Source organism: Truncatella angustata, assembly GCF_020726525.1.
Source record: "Truncatella angustata strain MPI-SDFR-AT-0073 chromosome Unknown BKA67scaffold_2, whole genome shotgun sequence".
Lineage (NCBI taxonomy): Eukaryota > Fungi > Ascomycota > Sordariomycetes > Amphisphaeriales > Sporocadaceae > Truncatella > Truncatella angustata.
This window is the reverse complement of record NW_025763382.1, coordinates 7,527,919-7,548,533: the sequence shown is the minus strand read 5'-3', so window position 1 is coordinate 7,548,533 and position 20,615 is coordinate 7,527,919. Positions and strand designations below refer to the sequence as shown.

The 20,615-nt window shown below is 47.3% G+C and overlaps 8 protein-coding genes across 8 annotated transcripts; 2 read left to right on the top strand and 6 right to left on the bottom strand.

Annotated features, from left to right (window-relative positions):
• Positions 1–673: 673 nt before the first annotated feature.
• On the bottom strand, positions 674–2,636 carry BKA67DRAFT_533729 (MBOAT, membrane-bound O-acyltransferase family-domain-containing protein; the record flags this gene model as incomplete). Its single annotated transcript, XM_046099747.1, has 10 exons — positions 674–715; positions 767–951; positions 1,004–1,045; positions 1,104–1,128; positions 1,187–1,460; positions 1,521–1,716; positions 1,818–1,885; positions 2,160–2,277; positions 2,468–2,539; positions 2,600–2,636. The coding sequence occupies 10 exons, from the start codon at positions 2,634–2,636 to the stop codon at positions 674–676; spliced, it is 1,059 nt and encodes a 352-aa protein (XP_045962821.1).
• A 1,156-nt stretch (positions 2,637–3,792) lies between these two features.
• Positions 3,793–5,379, bottom strand: BKA67DRAFT_656766 (uncharacterized protein; the record flags this gene model as incomplete). Its single annotated transcript, XM_046107003.1, has 1 exon — positions 3,793–5,379. The coding sequence occupies one exon, from the start codon at positions 5,377–5,379 to the stop codon at positions 3,793–3,795; it is 1,587 nt and encodes a 528-aa protein (XP_045962820.1).
• Positions 5,380–6,869: 1,490 nt separating this feature from the next.
• Positions 6,870–7,768, bottom strand: BKA67DRAFT_514609 (uncharacterized protein; the record flags this gene model as incomplete). Its single annotated transcript, XM_046097660.1, has 2 exons — positions 6,870–7,515; positions 7,590–7,768. Coding segments are annotated over 2 exons (825 nt in total), but the record flags the coding sequence as incomplete, so codon positions are not given.
• A 1,179-nt stretch (positions 7,769–8,947) lies between these two features.
• BKA67DRAFT_533726 (major facilitator superfamily domain-containing protein) lies at positions 8,948–10,496 on the top strand (the record flags this gene model as incomplete). The annotated part of the gene is made up of 2 exons (XM_046099746.1): positions 8,948–9,241; positions 9,291–10,496. The coding sequence occupies 2 exons, from the start codon at positions 8,948–8,950 to the stop codon at positions 10,494–10,496; spliced, it is 1,500 nt and encodes a 499-aa protein (XP_045962818.1).
• Positions 10,497–11,200: 704 nt separating this feature from the next.
• BKA67DRAFT_217558 (uncharacterized protein) lies at positions 11,201–11,574 on the bottom strand. Its single transcript, XM_046095543.1, has one exon. It carries the CDS (start codon positions 11,432–11,434, stop codon positions 11,246–11,248), a length of 189 nt encoding a protein of 62 aa, XP_045962817.1. The 5' UTR covers positions 11,435–11,574; the 3' UTR covers positions 11,201–11,245.
• A 901-nt stretch (positions 11,575–12,475) lies between these two features.
• On the bottom strand, positions 12,476–13,079 carry BKA67DRAFT_558481 (uncharacterized protein). The gene has a single exon (XM_046102322.1). The coding sequence runs from the start codon at positions 12,983–12,985 to the stop codon at positions 12,719–12,721; it is 267 nt and encodes an 88-aa protein (XP_045962816.1). The 5' UTR covers positions 12,986–13,079; the 3' UTR covers positions 12,476–12,718.
• Positions 13,080–15,766: 2,687 nt separating this feature from the next.
• Positions 15,767–16,618, bottom strand: BKA67DRAFT_656763 (uncharacterized protein; the record flags this gene model as incomplete). The annotated part of the gene is made up of 1 exon (XM_046107002.1): positions 15,767–16,618. The coding sequence occupies one exon, from the start codon at positions 16,616–16,618 to the stop codon at positions 15,767–15,769; it is 852 nt and encodes a 283-aa protein (XP_045962815.1).
• A 173-nt stretch (positions 16,619–16,791) lies between these two features.
• Positions 16,792–17,663, top strand: BKA67DRAFT_511880 (uncharacterized protein; the record flags this gene model as incomplete). The annotated part of the gene is made up of 3 exons (XM_046097432.1): positions 16,792–16,851; positions 16,914–17,090; positions 17,118–17,663. Coding segments are annotated over 3 exons (783 nt in total), but the record flags the coding sequence as incomplete, so codon positions are not given.
• Between the last annotated feature and the right edge of the window lie 2,952 nt (positions 17,664–20,615).

The following is a 20,615-nucleotide window of genomic DNA, read 5'->3' as shown; positions in this document are numbered from 1 at the left end:
TAGCGGCTTTTGATTTTGCGCGCTCCGGCCTAGCATAATATGCATGCCACTGCGTGCTTCAATATCCTAGGCCAGCCCGTCCGCACCTTATTTGCGCCGATGCACATAGAAGCTCTTATTGATGTTGGCTCGCATCCCGTTCTCAGCCATTACGTCCGCTCTTTCTAAGGAGCAAGTACCTGCATTCCCGCAGCATTCGCAATGCCTGGAAGATTCTGTCAACCATGATTCAGAGCATGCTCAGGTCTCTTCCACGAAAATCGTCCATACAAACACCAAGGAGCCCTGCAGTGGACGATCTAAGCTAAGGCGTATTGCATCGATGGCGAATGAGAAGCTGACCGAAGTTCAGGGTATGGCTGTTTTTCTTTCACCTATTGGTATTTTGTCCGACAACGTTACTCCGGAACATAATTCCTACAGCCCAGCTTCTCATCTTTGCAAATTGGAAATAAAGCCCTCCATGATCGACATATTCAGCATGGGAGCGAGCCATCATGAGAAGAGCTTTTTACGCCTCTGAAATACACACTCGAGATACTCAACGCATGATTTATACCATTTTCGATGCCCTAGAGTCCTCGGGTGCCCAAGTAACTCCAAGCAATCGCGTGTTCAAATAAAAAGTGTTGTAACAGAAGTACAGATTATTGTTGTGGTACTAATAGCATAGCTAGTAGGCAGCAAGCAGTATGGTGCCCAGCAATCCAAGAAACTGATATGGTCGATTAGTGATGGGAGCATTTTACTAGTAGATTGTTCTTACATTGGCATTGGACCAAACCTGGAAACACTCAGCCAGGTTTGAAGTCAGATAAGGAGCAGTTACGAAAGCGAACGTCGATTGTGCTAAAACCCAACGCATTGTAACCAGGATAAACTTTAGGCTTGAACGACCATCGGCGTTGATGATGTACTTTCTTAGCGCTCCGCTGTGTCGACGACGAAAGTCTTCTATGCGTTAGTATGTTTCCAGCGTCAACGATAATACGAAGTTGCTTACATAGGCTCAGGCAGGTGATCGTCCCTGCTGTAGGACCCCAGACTTGGGATGGATCAATTTAATTTCAATACGTTATTGTCGACGATATGGGAGGACTCACTTAAATATCTGCTCCTCAGATCATGCTGCAAGAGAGGTTAGCACTACGCGCAACCGTTGATAATCGTCGTAATAAAAACATACCCAGACTCCACAAATTAGAAACGTTATGTACACTCCAGTCAGTCCCTGGCAACGAGAAGGCAATCTTCTGTAAATGCATCTGCTAAGCCATTGTTGTGTAGTTCTGTTCCAGTTATGCCAAAACTGATCTACCTCAAGTGCGAATTCAATAGCTAAAGGGTCTATGCTTCTCGGTGCGTTGATACCACACGACAGAATACCTGCTTCGGCAAGTGTCCAAAAGCCGTAGTAAGCGAAACGAAAGGTGACAGACGTCGCGCACGTGATGATAGTTCTTTTACAATTGAGATTAGTGACGCAGAGTTTCTGTATTTTCGAATTCGTCGAAACTTACCTGAACCAAAATGAATCATCTTCTGAAAGATTAAGGAGGCGCGAGCGAGGAAAGACGTTGAGAAGGATCAAATGGGAGCTGAACCAGAGTAGACCCTGGACGAAGCATTTCATGACTGGTATGAGTAGAGACCTTGCCATGTTTCCTCCGGGTGGCTTTGAGGCTTCTTGAGATGGCTGGGTCCATTCACAAAAGTCTGTAAAAGACATGTGATATCCAGCAAACATTGTAGGGAAGAAGAGCTGTCGCAGTTCAAGATTACTAAAGTTGTTTGGTTTCGGGTAAGGAGTAGCTCACAAGGTACGACGTGAACTGCCACATTGAAGACGGCTTCATCAAGACAGGTCTGCTGGACTGTATCAAACCTCTTTGGATTTTACTATCTTTAAGACTCTGGATATTGAGTACTCGAGGGTTATACTGCCAACATAGATCAACGAGCTGCGAGCCAGATCAGTCAGAAATCGTCTGGAGCTCATCCGTGTCAAGGGGACTACACCTTTAACACAAGTTTGGAGTGCGCCTTGCGGACAAAGGCACTTTTGGAGGGAGTCCCTAGTAGCTGCAAGTCGTTAGAAATTCCAACGTGTATATATTCAAGTGAATCAAAGTCCTGTTGCACAGTTATAAGTGACTCACCAATCCAAGTGAACCGGACCAGCTGGAATAGTCCGTTGAGCCTCTAGATCTGTTCCAGTGACACGCAACGAGGTGGACAAGAAGGAACACGGACAGCCAGGCTGAGGCACGAGCCGAGCTAAATCGAAGTTTCACGATCCAAAAGACGACAATTGGGAATAATAGACTGCTAAGGTTGGGAATGAGTGCTGGGCAGAAGATTGTCTGTACCAGCCCAACGCTAGTGAGTCGAAACAGTTAGGTTAATACACTTCGAAAAAGGGCACAGAGGGAGACAGACATCGTGATATATACTTGTATAGGCTTACCGCGAGCAAAAAAATGCGTGCTCAATCCGAGAGGCACAGCTAAGCAGATACACAAGAGTTCTCGTAACGGATCTGAAGACTCATTTAGTATGACAAGCACCAAAAACAAATTGATGGAGGACTTGTTCTTACCTTGACCGAATGCACGAAATGGGCCCAAGTAGCTCATCTTGAGAAATCAATCTAGGCGACTGAAGGTATTCCAACATACATATCTTGAAAAAAGTAAATCGTATAGTGCTAAGATAGATGTGTGGTTCTAGGATACTAGAAAGCAAAATCGGAACACGGAGCCAAGTTATAAATAGAACTAGCTAGGCGCCCTTTTTGGAGGGGGGGGGGGGGGGGGGGGGTTAAATAGAAAAAAGGAAAGAAATAGGGGAAAATACTAATTATGAGTTATCGCTGTTCGTACATGGATTGAATGTCAATCGGAAAAGGATCGTAACTATGTAGCAATGTCTTGGTAATACGCCCAGATTCGCCGAAGTGTAAATAATCAAAGCCTTCGATGCAGCCTTCGTATACCTGTGAATCGTAGTTCAATTCGATGGTATCCACCAAAGCTCCTGGTTTCATTGTCCAATTTCTAAAGCCCGCTAGGTAGTCTAGCGTCGTAAAGAGGCTCCACGTTACCGCTTTAGTTATAGGAATATTGACCCCTCTTACCAAGTAAGTGCGTATATCCAATGAGGTGTTATATTAGTACTCAGGTCGGTAACAATTATGGAATCCCCAATTTTGTATGGGGGGGTTGGGGGGTTTACACTAATTCATTGTTGCAATGCAAATTTACATGCACTTATTTTACATTTTGGGTTTACTTAAGTCTTGAGATAGTGCTGCTTTAAAACTTCATTCGTATGTCCTCGTTCATAGAATCGTCAAGTGTGAAGAAGGATATTTTTTCTTGCTGCCCTTTGTAGTTGAAAGCTCCTTTGCGTATTTTTGTTTATCCGCATCTGCTCTGAGTTTGCTACCAGATTATGATTGTCCAGATAGTGGTGCTGCTGGCCACATTTCGTGCCAAGGTTGCGCCATCATGTTGTCTGACGCAAGTGGGCAATTAAGTGAGACGAGACTATCCAACTCGTTGTTTGCAATAGCATGATTACATACATTTTTGACCACCTCATTGATGTTGACGCACTTTCTATGGGGAATCTAATAATATTAATAGAGCATAGAAATAAACCGATCAGAGACCGTTTCAAAAATGTATTTCGAATATATTCTTCTTTTTAGTCAACTTGCTTTCCCCATGCCGCTACTCGAGACGTAATAATCATGACTCTAATATACATAAAATTGATCCATCGTATGTCTTATGGTATTCTGCTTTGCATCAAAGCAAATTTCCCGGAATTCCTGACTACCACACGAAGCTCTTCTTGACTCAGCAGCGGCCGAGTGAATTTTTGCATCAATTGCTCCGGTATAATTTTGTTTTCTTTCTGAAATGCTAGCACAGCCAGCGCCTCTTGAGGAAAATCCGTCAAAATGATGTGGAACCCACTGTTTATACTTGTGGTCACAAGAGATTGCTGCTGAAACGCAAAATCCTCAATGCGTGTGTCAGGATTCATCAATACCAGGTCCTTACTCCTATACCAGTGCTGATATACCTGCCCACCCCAACTCGTCACTGCTGCCTTGTTCGTTGTCATTATTGGTTTGTTGTGCTTGGTGTACATATCTTCTTTGATCTGGTGCAGTAGGTGGTCGTCGATGAAAACAGTTCTAACCTGATCCGTTATCTGACCTTTGAAATCTCTCTGGACGCTAACCATCTTCAGTTCGAGCGTTGTGGCATTGACGTATATGTCGAGCATTCGCGCCCCAATATTGAAAGCAGGAACGGTAAAGTCCTCTAAAAAGCTCTCAAGGAAGTCAACGCATCCCTGGTATTTTTGGAATACTTCCTCTCCGTGCGTTTCACGTCGCATGACAAGGTGCATCATAGACGCTGATATAATTGGGATGACTTGAATTTTTTTTAAGTCATACTCAAGGCCCATATCTCCCAGTATACCACGTAAAAGCTTAGCTAGGTCCCGTCCGCCTGCAGGAAAACCAAAAGCATAAATGTGAAATAAATTACCCTCGGTGATGTATCCTTCAGCGTCTGGATAGACCTTAGCAGAAATGATTGCAATTATCTGCGTAATGATCTCAAGTGGTGATTGCTCTCTCAGATCGTGTATAGTATTGGATCTTGGGTAACAAAAGTGGATTTCGTCCCAGTAATCTTCCAGATTAATTGGTGCCTCCTTGGTATAGATGCGTTGATCTGTAGGCTCGCCTTCCTCTGAAAAGATCTGATAACTGATGCGCAAATCTGAGGCAGCTTCCCAGTTCAAATCTTCGGAAGCTCCTGGTTGACCGAATTGCCTATGCAGATAAAAATCGTGGAAGACTCCCACGTTGCGAGCCGCTCTCAGAATATCCATCCGTGCTAGGCTGACAGTTCGAGCGCCCCGAAGAGGTGTCGTGTCGATTTCGATATTGCGACCGCCAAGTTGGAAAACAGACTCGATTCCAGTTCTCGATTGTTCGACGAGAAGACCATCGGGGCCAGCGAGTGTAAAACCTCGATGAAATATCACAATAGTAGGGTCACCGGCAACCCAATCTACTAATGGCTTGCCAATATGTGTATGAGCATGAGCAGCAACATCAGCAAAGCCATCAGGATAGAGGCCCTCTAAGCCCTTGAGAAATCTAGCTTTGGTCATCACCATGCTAGGGATCTGAGGGCTATCGAGTTTGACGAAAGATGTCTCTGTGACTGTCGGTGTTGATACATTGTGATGATGCAGACTTAAGCCCGGAGAAATCCAAGAACGATTCAGGAATACTATAGCACAAGCACAGGCAAGCTGCAGTGCCACTGTGTAGACTGAGAACTGCATTGCATGATTTGTTTAGTATCCTAAGTCGAAGAGAACTTGTCATCACAAGCTGGATTCTGAGCTCATCTGACAAGGTGAAGCTTATCATTCTCTTCAGAAGATATGCCTCGTTCTCCAAGCCCGTGAACAGCCGGCACTGCTAAATCCCAGACCATAACGAGATTTTAGTCTCGCTGACTAATTTGATCAATATACGCATACGACTTTTATCTCGTTCGTATTTGGTGATTACCAGAAAATAATAGACGAGGTCTTAGTGTAATCTCAACGGGGTGTTTCCAGCGCCATAATCTCCATATTATACATGGTTGTTACATGAGAGATCTAGTATTTGCGGCAAAAGCGTCGTCCATGAAAGTCTCCTAAGTTAAAATCTAGCTTGACTTGCCTTGTCGAAAATCATTGTTTCTGCTCTGGTATCCACTTGTGATCCCCCTGAAAATTATCACGAAAGACTCGTGGAGCAACATTTTTCAACGATACAAGGCTCTCCACACATCGTGTCTTCCTTCGGGCAAGTCTTCTCCACACATCGTGTATTCCTTCGGGCAAGTCTTCTCCACACATCGTGTCTTCCTTCGGGCAAGTCTTCTCCACACATCGTGTATTCCTTCGGGCAAGTCTTCTCCACACATCGTGTATTCCTTCGGGCAAGTCTTCTCCACACATCGTGTATTCCTTCGGGCAAGTCTTCTCCACACATCGTGTCTTCCTTCGGGCAAGTCTTCTCCACACATCGTGTATTCCTTCGGGCAAGTCTTCTCCACACATCGTGTATTCCTTCGGGCAAGTCTTCTCCACACATCGTGTATTCCTTCGGGCAAGTCTTCTCCATCTATAGTGTATTCATTTTATGTAAGAATTCTTATAGGCTATCGTATAATCCTTCCCATAAAGATCTAGCGTGACACTCTAGTCTAAGTCTGACCGGTGCAGCTCGTATATCCTGCCGGATTGCTAGTTACTACCATTGAGTACAGAACGACCAAGAGAAGTTGTGGGGGTATCTAGCACCAATCAACCGCTGCAACACAAGGTTTGTATCGCTATCTGGCAAAAGGGCGGATCTCCTGACAAGTGGTAAGTACTGTACAGGTTATGCTGGTGAGGTGATCAATTAGCAGTGCGGCGGATATACACCTCTCGATAAATACATAAACTGCATAAATTGCTATAGTATTTTGTCGATTGATTGAACAAGAGTGTAAACTTATAACACTCAGTATCATTTAATGCGACGTTGACATTTTGATATATGTAGCTATCTACCTTGTATTTGTCGTGAAGTCGAAATATAGCTACAACGTTGTTTAATCCAAGATAATCATCCATGAAATATAAACCCCGAGTTTGTATAGGCTAAGATGGAAAGTACGCGAAGTGCCCGCATTGTATGTAGTGGCATCTTATAGTAGATGACGACTCCCAGAAACAAAGAAGAGACTTAGTAGTATTTCGGTCATGCGTAGCGAGGAGTATTAGGGCACGGCCTAACAAAATGCCATAAAGCAGACCATACCAATCGAAAGCATGACCAGACCCACGCAAGATGACATGTCTAGTATCATAGTGTCAACAGCCAGACTGACGACTATGTGTAGATAAATCTTCAGACTGCCAGCTACGTTCAAAGCCAGCGGCGATACCTTGCTGTTTACCCTCATGGACCAAATATTAACAACAAATGCTAGGGTCGTGTTCAGGAAGAGCAAAAGGTAAGGGAATGTGTGAGCAGCATTCGTTGAGCTACTATTGGTGATCATAAGATCACGAACATTGGCCAAGTCGCCAAACACGTAAGCAAATACCAGGGCTTGGAGAGCCCCAATCAGGGAGACTTTTCGGAGGAGATGGCGAAAATATGTGATCGGCACATCTTTCTTGTCTCGTACCAAATGATGGGTCATCACGGTCTTCATAGATGTCCATAAGACCCCGCCGAGAGTGATAGTGAAGCTTGAGATGGAAAACTGATTGTCACCGCTGCAGATGATTGCGATCGCACCTACCAGCAGACCAACTGGAAGCAGCATTTGAACTGAGCAGCTTCCAGCCTCTAGAAGACGATTAAAAGCGACGGTGAAGACTGGTGTTGACGACTGGGCAATTTGATGAGAAAGATATGACAATCTTGTCCTGTATTGGATAGAAAAGTTAGAGGGTTCTTACTAATCTGTATATTTGACCTTTGTATACGCAAAACAACTCACAAAGATGTATGAGATAAAACGATATTGGAAGTCAAAATACACGCGAACGCCAAAGCTTTGAAATTTGAGCTCTTCCTATGCTCGGTAAGCCTTTCGCCTGATGATGACAGCATCATCATCGTCGCGCCGATGGAAGTAACTGCCATCTGCATAGCAGTTAAGATCCAGGGAAAGGGGTACTAATGAAGAAGTGAGCTTTAACGCGTCATTAATAACCTGAGGACTTACTCTTGAAAGAATCATCTTGTTGGTAATTGAAAGGATAAGATGTAACGGCCATGACAGACTGACCAGTCCTATTCCCTGCGGAAAAATGTCAAGCAAGAAAGCGTGGGCTGCTTTGAAGCGAGACTTGGGTACAGCTGAGCTCACAACCACGGCTCTTACATGAGCGTGATTCTTGTCGCCTTTCAGCCCATGCTTGTGATGGTGTCGGCTCTGCATGTTCGCGGTGGGATAGTTTGATGGTTTAGGGCGAACAAATAATGACCATCGACTCATTTAGATTTCTAAGACGACCTTTATATCTATCGACAAGGTTGCCCTCCGACTTGAGCCTCTCGGAACACATCGGCTGTCCACAATACCTGGGCGATTGATAGTGCTCGTGTCACATGCTATATGCTGTCTAGGACGGGTAAGAGAGTAGATTGGTGCGAGTACCAGTTCAATGACTAACCCAAGTTTGTCCTTCTGTGATATCGAGATCAAGAGTTGCACCCATGTCTAGTATTGTATCGTTGTGACCCGCTAAAGAACTCGTTTATGCATGGGTGCTAGATTTTCTTGGCACTTACTGTACCTCCCTTGTAAAAAAGGCGCCCAGGTAGTGAGTCTAAAAAGATCAAGCGGCAGGGGTGTTTTCGTCGAACTTTTGAGAACAGTGCTTCAGCATCCACCTCACAGCTCTCTTAAAGCCTGACACCGTAGTTTTGTACATTCTATCTTTTATTTTTACTTCCCCCCGTTAATCCGCGAGTTGATTTTACCGGATTCACGTCAAAGTTGCACAGCAGGGCTTGTCCCGTAAAGGATTTATGGAAGCTGCTTGTGTTAGGGGGCATGTCGCGATCATGCACGAAGACAATCTCCGCTCTTTCTTGAGTGGATCCGGAGGTGATGTATAAGAATAAATTAGGATATTAGTCCTAGCAGGGATTGTAACATGGATACTCGCGCTTGGCATTTTTGTTAGGTAAGTAGATGTATCTGGGAAAGAGAGAGATAAGAGCAGAAGGGAAAGTGTTAAGAAAGGGCACTAGTCGACAAGATGGAAAGGATCTCAGGATATATCCTTTATCCATCTTAATCTTTGTAATTTGTATCGTCACCATCACAGCGTATTTGCTTAATAAGAAATGACTTCAATGCTTGTTGGGAGCTTGTCTTCTGACACAACCCTGGTCCTGAGGAAGGAGAACGAGATACTTTCTCATGATATGGTAGTCCACCCGAATGAGCAGACGAGCCAACAGGAAAACGTTTATTCCATCTTCACTCTGTCGGAAAGGAGAATTCTTGTCTTCGCTACCTCAATCGTGTCTTTCATCGGCCCTCTGACTGGCAATATCTATACGCCCGTACTGAATAGCATAGCTCAGGAACTGCAGATCAGTACCGCTGAAGTGAATCTGAGCATTACTGTATACCTGGTAAGCAACCTCCCAAGCTGATCACGTTCGTAATTAACCGGCGCCGAAGATTAGTCAGGGTGTGGCCCCTATATTCATTGCTCCCATCTCTGATGTGATTGGCAGGAGAGTCATTTGTATATTAGGCTTGATTATCTTTACTACATCTAGTCTGGGTCTTGCTCTCAACTCTCATTATGCTGCACTGCTTGGACTCCGCTGCATTCAAAGCTTGGGTGCCTCAGCACTGGCCTCAATCAGTGGTGCCGTGGTCGCCGACTGCGTGGTTCCTGCCGACCGTGGCTCATTCATGGGATTCACCATGATTGGTCCAATATTAGGTCCATCATTGTCGCCTATATTAGGCGGACTGCTTTCTCAATATGGCGATTGGAGAGTCGTTTTTTGGGTCTTGACAGGATTCGGATCCGTACTTTCCGTCCTGGTCATACCATTTCTTCCAGAGACGTGTCGTGCAGTTGTTGGCAATGGATCTCATGCGCCTTCATCGTACCAAGATAGCTGGGCCAATCGACGGGTGAGGCATCGTGGAAATGTTCAGGCTCGGCTGCCAAGAAGCAAATCATTCACCTTGAGCACCTTGTTGGGTATGTGGGTTGTGTTCTCAGACATCAAATCATTGCTTATATTAATACTCTCCGGGTTCGTCTCAGCTGGGTTCTGGTGTATTACGACAAGCATTCCATCCCAATATTCCAAGATCTATCATTTCAGCGATTCTAGTGTTGGCCTCAGTTACCTTCCCATGGCTGCAGGTGGACTTGTGGTGACCTTTGTCATCGGCAAATGGGATCCAATTGATGGCAATTACCGGCGCCACGCAAGAAGGATGGGGATCGATTTACAAAAAGACCATCTCTGCGAAATCTCTAATTTCCCTTTTCACAAAGCTCGACTTCAGGTGGCGGCTCCTCTGCTATTAGCATGTAGCTTGTTCGTAGTCGGTTATGGATGGGCTCTTGAGACAAGAGTGTTTCCAGCTGGTCCACTAGTATTGCTTTTCTTCATATGCTTTTGCATGATGGGGATGGGTAAAGCTATACAGATGCTGCTTATGGATATGCATCCATCTCGGCCCGCGACTGTGGTTGCTGCGTTCAATGTGGCGAAAAGCCTCCTTGGAGCTAGCATGACAGCCGCAAGTGCACCGATGATTGAAGCTACAGGGAATGGATGGACTTATACTACCATTGGTGGCTCGTGGTTATTTGTTTTTCCGGTGATCTGGCTCACACAAAGGTTATGGACGCCTTGAAAGAGGGACCTCATTTGCTACCTTTGAATTTGGATTCTAACCAGCTATAGGGTACAAATGTGTTGTAGACAACGTTAGAGTTTGTCTGGGAGCTACACTCGCAGGGATGATGGCAGGGTGAAGACCACATTTACCAAGCTGGCGGAGTACACCACATTTACTTCCTATAAAAAGAATCGGACGGCTTATACCATTATATACTATATGCAACTACGTGGATCCATAGAACTGAATTTCAAGACTAGCGAGTATTAGGAAGGCTGTTATATACCAGTTCAAAGTTGCAGGTTCGGATTTTCAATATGGGACAATTCTAGAGCTAGAGATACACGTCACCGCGGATTTCCAGGGCACTAAACTCGCCCAGGCTTAGAGTCAGAGACATAGTACGGACACAGCCAGGGCCAATAAAGCAGTACTGCAACAGATTAGGTCATCCCAGGTCCCCAGGTCCAGCAATGGACACATGCTATGTCACATCAGCTAGCGTGACTTCCCACATGATTCACAAGAATGCACAGATAGCTGGGAACGTATGCCCCACGGTCGCATTGCCGGCACGGTCGCATTGCCGGCACGAGCGAGATTGAAGCCTGCTGGACTGTCGCTACCAGTGGCGCTAGGAACTGTTAGTATGGTGGGAAAGTTAGGTGTACCAACCCAGGTTGTCGATGAGTCGTCAGTACTATGTTCAATCAACCGTGGCGCTGTAACAAAGCTTAACGTTACGTTGCCCAATTGAAAACGCCCTATGCCGCAAATGCATATGTGTGCATCATATCTTCTGGCACTTTTGCAAGCTTTGACGCAGCCGTCTTCTCATCGACTTCGGAAGACCCATCTGCGTGCCCATTTGAACTGAGTATATTTGGGAAGAGGAGCACGTCATGGTCCTTCCCATTGCCCGTATATGCTAGGCTTAGCATCTGAGCAGCCATAATGTTGAGTACCGAATCACAGCTTTTCTCAATCTCCCAAAGCCGCTCTGCCTCTGTAGGGAGTTGCTGCGCGTATTTATTCGCACGTTTCTCGATTTCGCTGTATATTTGCTGATGAAATATCAGCGTTTTCGGGCACAGTTGCAATACCTATTACATCAAGGCTTACAAATCCCCAGTAGAGCAGAGTATTGACAAGTAACGAAGAACATGAAGCCTGACAATATTTGACCAGATCTCCGACAAATTGGCCTGGTTCGAATGTGCCAAGAAGTGGGTGATCAGTTTCCAGATACAGCGACAGGACTTTTAGCGGCGAGCTCAAGAGCTGGAGAAGTGATCACCCGCCAAGTAAAAGTAACGTTCAGCGATGTTTCTATAATGCGGCAAGGCCTTCCTCTGCCTAGTGCTCCCGCGAGGAATTTCGTTGCTGTCGCAGTTTGAGCATTAATATCCCTGGCTATAGATGCGATGGTCATCGCCCACTCAGCAAATGTCTCTGAGACTGCTCGCGAGCGCGAGACATACAAGTAGGTCGTTCGGGTTTGGGTTTATTGCATGCGTCCTTACTCAAAAATAATGTTTTTGGCAAGCTCTCATGTCCCTTGACGGGTATGGTTATGCATTATGATAATTCACTAGTTATAGCACGACTTAATTGTGTGAAGCTGCATATCTGTGCTCCTTGGAAATTCCTGTCACTGTGATGGTGTCGCCATCAAAAATCTGGGCAATGAAACATCTATACAAATCTTTGGGGTTTGAGTAATGATTCGCGACGGCCAAAGGTAGTGCCGCTTCACCTGAATGAGAATCAACTCAACATCTCTCGGATCCTCAAGCTCATGGGAATCAACCCTGCATCGAAAGACATCCCTCGTATATGGAAGTTGTAATGAACATCATTCGTGAGATGACAATGACTGGTTCTGCTTTCACTTATCCTCAATTCCCCCAGCGGCTTGACGATTCCGGTGGTGATCCATTTAGCCCGTCCACCACGGACGTGTTGTCCAGACAGACACACAGTCGTTTATTCGGCCCGATCGTCCTCGCCGCTGCTTGTCCCTGCAACGCTCCGTGCACTTCTGCGTCGAAGACCTCTGCCCGGTGCAGCCTGCCTCGGTTCGGTACACTTCCACCGTACCTGTCTCTTAGATCGTTCCTTCTCTGCAAATTCTTCAGGAGCTTCTCACCCGACCCGATCGGTCCATCCCATACTCGAGTGCGTCTTGAATCCGGTCGTCGAGCGCGGTCGGCCACTATCCATCCCGTCATCTTTCGTCAACTACAGATTATTGCAATCCTAGCCCGGGTCGGCAAACGTGCCAATCGCATGTTACTATCGCAGACGGCTTCTAAGTAAGGCAGAAAGATCTGTGCGTCTTTCGGGGACTTAAGCTTGATGCCGCCGATAGCTGATCGGATAATTGATTCGGTCACCGCGAGTGCGCGTCTATGTCGAAGCGGCTCGAACACATCTTCCGTCTCCCTGCCCAGATCATATGTAACCAGTCCCGCGCTCTCGCCGTCCGGAAGACCGACCAGCATATCCCACAGCCGGATGTCGCGCGCCGGCCTTCGCGACAGGTCAGGCAGCCCAAACCAGAGATTAGGGAAGCGCAGCCGCCGATCCTGTCCCGTACTCTTGGCCTGCCGGTAGCGTCGCTACGACGATTCTGTGCCCGCACATGCTACCTGCATGGAACACATAGTCGTCACCTCGGCCCATGGCGAACCGCCGGGATGTCGCCCGTCTAGCATATGGAGGGCCGCTTGGGCTTCGATCTCGACAGAGGCGATGCAAGCCACCGTGCAGGCTTTCGGGTCGAGGGTGCCGGTCCGTCTTTTGTAATCTCTCTGTGTTGCTCCAAATTCGCGATCAGGAGTCGTCTCGTATGCGATGGCTCTGAGTGAATGATACCAATACTGGCCTCGGTAATTCGCGCCGTTCAATCGGGCAGTTCATGTCGTTGTCGTCGTCTAGGGCACGTCGGGAGCCTCTTGCGGCTGAAGGCGGCGCAGTCGTAGGTCACACAACCCCGCATCAGGAGACTGTGACCTGCAGGCTCCGACGTCCAGTCATCATCATATATGCATCACAGGAGGCTACAGACGATTGAATAACATGGCGATAGAGAATAAATTGAAAAGATACTGGCTCCCCGGCGTAGAGAATGTCAAGAAAGTCGGCGGCGTCATAGTTACAAGTACTTCTTTGACTCCGCGATACCATGACCGCTTCTGTTTTTTGTTATTCCACCGCACATTCGTCGTCTTAGTCATTGAACACCATCATAGAACTCTTGGCTACCTAGTCGATCTTCTGACCCATTATGATAAGGTTGTATTTCTACTCTCAATCTGGCCGACTATGTGGCCGCTTCATTGGCCGAGTTTTCTACTATGTCGTGAGGGGCTTGTAGAAGACGAAAACGAAGATGTAATCGGTCATCATGAGTCTGGAATAGACGATTGTTCTATGCCGCGTCCATCAATGCCCTGATGACCTATTGTTATTTCCAAGTATATCCCTATTGCCGAAACGAAACCCTGTGGCTGAAACTGGTCCGCGTCTGCCAGATTCGACATTGTATGTGATGTGTGGAGGGATGATATGGCTTCTTGTAATTACACAGCCTCGTTCCTGAATCTGCTTCCTTCGTCAATATGTTGGATCGTGGTCGCCGTTGAGGGCTTTACTTCTCTTGTCCCTCACTGATCCTAATAAAGCGTATACATGTCAGAGAAAGTTGGTCGCCATATATATACAGCCCAAACACTTACATACGTCTCAATCTGCAACACGGGAGTCAGTGACTACTAGCCACTGACTAGTTCATGTCATCGAGTCTTCCGGTGAGCATTTACTCTTGTACTTGTTACATCCTGGAGGGTGAGCTAGACGTTAGCTGGAAAACTGTTGAATGGAACAGGGCGGACTCACAGGTACTCGGTTCTGATAAAGTAGGGCAGGTCAGTCATGGGTGTACCATCTGCTGATCTGAGGTGGTGACTCACCCTTCTAGTAGATCATCCACCCGCGTTGCACAGTAATTGAGTTCTCTCTGAAAATTGTTTCTCTGCCGCCGCCGGTTTCGTCGTTGCGACTCGGCCAAAGTCAGTGATTGGCTGCCGCCTGTCAAACGTCAATGATCGGAGTGTAAACTCACCAAAGTACCCTTTCGGTTCCCAGATGTGTGCAAGAGTGGATAAGAAGATGGAAGCGATGAGAAGGTAGCAAAGAGGAGAAGTAAGAAAGTAAACAGCGAGCAAAGAAGGAAGGTAAAAGAAGTAACAACGGGAAGAGGGGAAGAACAAGGAGAAAGCGGGAGAAGATGGGAAAGCAGACGAGCCGGGAAAGCAGCGACACAAGAAACAAAGAAGCAATTGATTGTGGAGACTTGAATTCTGAAAATACTTCGCGGAGTAAGGTACAGACATAATCAGAAATGGCTTCCTCTTTTCGTCTCTCTCTTCTATTCTCTTTAAACACGAATATTCCACTTGTAGCTCCCACCTGGAGATATACCACGTTCGCGTGCCCGATTGCGTCTGAGATCTCCGGCGGCAACCGCCCATCGTAAGTTAGTAAACCCATATGGTCAGGTGCTTGGCCAGAAGCTTCGTTGGTTCCAGATATGACAGAGACTAATACCGGCAGACTTTTCCTTCACACTTGTTCTATGGCGGCCTGTATCTTTCTGGCTCGGTCGCTGAGATCTCTTAGAAGCCAGTCCTTTGAATTGCAAATTTAAGCCATTGCATTCGTGGGGCCGAGGTGTAGGTTGTGTTGAAGACGAAGTATCTGCATTTTGGCTCGCCACACAGGGTGGCTCGCTACGTAGGGATAGACGTTACATGTGGAGCTGAAACCGGCGTTAAAGTCACCATGAGTTTAATCTGGATACTATTCACCACGTGCATAAACACATATTATGAACTAATCAGGTAATACTGAGTTGCGATGACATTATGGCCTGCTCCGAATAGGTCACAATGTAACTATTACCTAAAGACCATGTGCTTGTCGTTATTGACGTCGTCATCTTAGTCTAGGCTGGTTCAGCGATAAAGCGTATCATAAAGAGGCTTCGAGGCCGTCACCGCTTCCATTCTTGTCACGTCTTCATCAGCAGGGGATATGTTTCCTTATAGGTCTGGTCTTTACGGTGTTTTGGAAATGGTTGTATAAGTGTGATGAATTGATATGCCAATCATACATTGATACGACACTGACTTTCTAATAACCTTTCTTCCGACCGTGCATCCTCGATCCGACGATCTCTTCCTCGCGCTTCCTCTGCCAGTATGAATGCAGACACGTCAAGATTAGTCATCGTCCTCGTCCTCGTCCTCGCTATCGCTGTCATTCCATTCATTCAGAAGTTCAGAGTCACTTGTCTCCATAGAATACTCATCATCTTCGCCTGAGGTTGGGAACTCGCCTTCGTCGCGATCTGGTGTTGGGGCCCACGATGGTGATACTAGTGGTCCACCGAATGAGGCTCCGTTGTAGCTCTTTGAAGTCGGTGAGTAGACTAACGCGCCGTGATGTGGTACTCTGCCCGGCCGTGGCGATGGTGGCGGCGGTGTAACAAATGGGACTTCCGGAGCTAGAGTGGATGGGATCTCACTCGGAGAACCCCGAAACCCTGGCGACTGCGGTATGGGCGGAGTAACAAATCTGGCCCTCGGAGTCGGCGTGGATGGCAGATCACGCGAAGACTGTCGTAACACCAACGATGGGGCTGGCAGCACTTGCTCAGGCGAATCATGTGAGTCCTCGCTAAACCGCAATGACCGGAGCTCTGCAGGTCTACCACCGGAACGAATCCCAAGCCCGTAGTTTGCCTCACTGAGTGACGCAGAAGCTGGCCGCTTCCTCCTCTTGGAGCTCTCCACGGGTGAAGCTATTGTTCCACCCGCAAGGAGGATGGTCTCTCGATCGGTGGCGGACTCATTACTTGGACTAGCGTGTGCATCCGAATTAAAGTTCTGCGAGTCGCTAACAGCCTGAATGTTACTGCCGAGCCATGCTAGACATTTCAGCGCGGACCACCTTTTGTGGGGCTGTCTGCGAAGCAGGCCGCGGAGCAGGGGTCGAAATATGTCTGGCACTTCAGCTATACGCGGGATAATGACGCCAAGCATCCATTGCGCGTGCATAACACTGCTCAACATTGCGGTGGGCCATTTCGAACAGCTATTGAGGTCACAGCTCTGTCTGGTGCCGCAGGTGTTGGGCGTTCTCGAGCACTGGCAGCCCTTGAAGAAGTTTGTGCACTGCGGCATCGGCACGTTTCCAACAAACGCCCCGGCACAGTTGCCTTTATCACAGCCTTGCGGCGCGCCACACGAGCGGGGAGGCCCGGTGCCAGGGGAACTTTCAAGGATGCCCGTGCAACGCAACGCCGGTGAGTGGTCGATCTTACAAATTGTGGAACGTTTCACGTAGCTGACCTGCCTATTTCCACAGAATACGTGCGGTGTTGTCCAAAATTGTGATCGTGGCGGATGCAATGGGTCTTTTGACAGCGGCTCCAACACGGCGCGCTGTCGAGGCAACTTCCCCGGCTGCGTGTGCAACCCTGTGACAGTAAGTCTGACTCGAAGCCCTCCTGATGCTTCAACCCAACAAAGTAACTCTGCAAGTGTCATACAATAGCTGACTCGCCGATAGTCTACCTGTGGCAGGAAGCAGAGTTGTTCCTTGAACGGCTGCAACGGCGGCTTTAATGATCAAGGCAACGCCGTCTGCATGACAAACTTCTACGGCTGCCCTTGCATTCCCAATCCCATCTGGATACCGCGACCGCCAACTCTGCCGCCATACGTACCACCTCCGCCGACGCAGCCGCCACTCCAGAACCCATGGTACTGTGTTGGTCTCTCTGAAGACGACGACTGTGGCTTTGGCGGCTGCACCCACAGATTCGAACTTGTGGCTAGGAACATGAATGCTGGCACTCAGGTCTCAGGCTACCTGACCGGGATAGGGCACTCCACTGCCGATCTTTGCGGAGCTACGCTTGGCGGCGCGACCATTATTTGCCAGGGTGATATCACTGCCCAATGTTCTGATTATGGCGTTGCTCTGTACAACTCTCGGAGTTGCCGAACCTTTTGCCCCGATCTAGGCGACCTGCCGTTCTGCTGGCAAATCTTCAACGGGGTCTCTGCTTTTGAGCTCGCCATGGACCTTATTTGCGATAGGGCTCTTTCTTGAACGGAATGTGTCTCTTTTAGTCCACGTCTCTAGAATGATCAGGCTAGCTCATGAAGTTCAAAGTGTCGCGGCCTAAGGAGCGGTGCATTGACTTGAAGTGAAGCTTGCTCCTTTTGCTTCCCGTGGGCTGTCTACAGCGCCGGCCAATCACATCCGCTCGTTAATATCGCCGGATGGCCAATCAAACCCAGGTATCGAGAGAATCAATTCGGCGAGGCCTTCGCATCCCCGCTTCTTCATAACCTAGAGTCTACCAAAATCATCGACAGCGGAGGTTGCCCCGTGTCCCCTGAGTCGGCCCGCCCATCAAGAATCAGGGACGGCTTCGTACAAACATTAAAATGGAAAGGGGGCGTGTGAACTGCAGACCATTACTGGCTGCCCCGGCGCCGGTCCAGGCCCGGGCCGGAAACCCAGCCAGTGCTAGATCATCGCCAAGCTTAGCTAGGCAACTTCTATTGTGTGCCAACGATTGCGAAGACCTTGATTACACTTTTGAATTGTTCATTCAGAAATGGGGAATGCTATTGGCAGGGTATCAATAGCTGTTGGGGCTGCAATTGATGTGGCTTTGAGGAGACTAGCCCTCACGATAGCTGGTTTCGGTTCTACGGGCATCATCATTACAAGTACGTGTTACGGTCACAGCTCTTATGTCGACTTCTCGCACTAATTACGAGTGAATGTGCCTCTAATATATTTTTACTTCGTCCATATAGACTCTCTCGCAGTATTTTGGCATAGTGCTCTCGTGAACGTCGCCTCGCCGAGTGCATTCGCCCTTTTACAGAGCGTACATAACGATATCCACTTGAGGCCGATGAGATCGTTAGACCATAAAATGTCTTTATGTAGGGGATCAATTATAGCTCTCGCTTCGACTTGTGATTAAAGCATTCTAAGTAGTACTACTTGTGCTTCTAAATGTCGCTGCATAAGCTGTGAGCTTATTGTTACAGTGGCAACCAGCACCATCTGTGCCCCCTGATGGCTAAATGCCACCCATATTACGCTAATGCACACCAAGATCCGGCATTGGAAACCTGGAATAAGCTAATGATCAGTTTCCGAAACTGTAATGACAGTAGAAACCTCTACAAGTATTGTCCATTGATGATGTCTGACTGGATAAAGCCACAGCACTCTCACCTAGACCGGTCAGGCCGAGAGACATCATGACTGGCTGACCATAAAAAGCTAAGTGGAAATACCTCAATCCCTGGAAGCAGGCTTTTCTTTTCTACGCGCCTTAATGTGAACACGTATCTCTCTTTCTCTATTAGTCAGCCCTTTGTAACGGAGATGTGGGAGTCGAGATACGTATTTTAGACGCCCGATAACTATGGCTCGCAAATCTACACGCATATCGTGAAATGAGGCTACGAAGTTTTCCCATAAACCGGGCGACTCTGCAGGGACAACAACCAGGTCTCACAATTGTAGTAGACCTTCCGAAATCGTATCCTCCACAATCCTATGCTCTGTCGTCTTACGCTTTCTACGCCATTCGAGTGCCGCATTCATTGTTGAATTCGCACGCCGACGTTCCCATATCAGCTCCTTGCTCAAATCAAGGAGAGGGTGACAAGGCCTTCTTGCGGCTTCAGAAAGAGGTGGCAGGTTGCAATCCATTGTGCTCTGATTGATAGCACAGGCTGTTACGAGTGTAGTTAAATGAGGTCTTAAGTCTGCAAACCAGCACCTCAGTACGCATGACAACATACATGATGTATCCAGGATATACGAGCCCCAATCCTGGACATAAGCTTATGCATGATCAGCACAGCTGGTGGTTCATTGTAGACTGATCCCTCCGAGTATCCACTTAGATAATGAGCAAATTAAAGGTATAGCCCTGAATAGTAGCGATGTCGTCAGTGAGGAAACCACTTCGCCGGTTGCATCTAGCATCGGACTAAGCCATTTTCGGGGGTCACTCAAAAGTGGCCCCTAGGATTGGATATACTTGATTTGATTGAGTGATAGTACATATGTCAGACCCACATTACAGCTTTGTCCCCGTTCTAGCTGCAGCCACACGTTGATGCGCATGCTACATACCCTTCACGTTACGAAATCACAATCGCGAGGCAATGGCGTACAAAAAGGGACTTAGCAAATTTGGCTGGGGGCTGATTGGTCACTAAAAGCGGGTTTGATGTTATACATAGTGGAGCCATCGTAATCCAACAGCCATAGAGGATTCGGTCGTGGCTGTTTTCAAGGCAGGAGGTCCTGCTCGGACTTGTGCTTCTCTCTCGCGCGTTCTTACTTGCTATCGAATATCCGCAGCCGTAGGCAACCACTCAGGAAAGGCTTCTGTGGGATATGCTGACGCAGCCATGCACATTGCAGCGTCTAAGGCTAAAAGTTATAACATGCTGCATCTTGTCTACTCGGCTGGCTCGATCCACCCCTGCCAGTGCCAACGTGACTGTACGTTTTATGTTACCTGTGTTCGGTGAAAGTCAAGCTTATCAGATTAACTAGGGTTCTTTCTGACCCAAAGACTTTCCACTGGCTTCTGAGTGCTGGGATACTATCCTTGAGCGTGGTCTGTCAAGAAGAGCCATGTAAATATTGTTGACTTGCTTATAGAGCACGCTGGTGTCTACCTTAAGTTGATCCTACAATCAGGTGTGACAGATGATCAGGAATATTCGAAAAGCGCGAGTCGGCGTGCCCGAAGAGCTGTCCTTGAACGATTGGCTGAGATGTTCGAAATAGATTGTATTCGTATCCTTGAACTCGGTGGTATGAAATTTCTCAAACAAGCCAAGCCACAAACTACGTAGCAAATTAGATGCCTAAAGCATTTCAATACTAACATGTTACACGGTGTGCCTTCTGTTCCCCTATATGCTGCGTATTTAGAACGAAGAGATGCTTTAGCAATTTCGGAGAGGCCGATTCTAGTTGAACAAATACGTTATTTGAATTCCAAATTGTTCA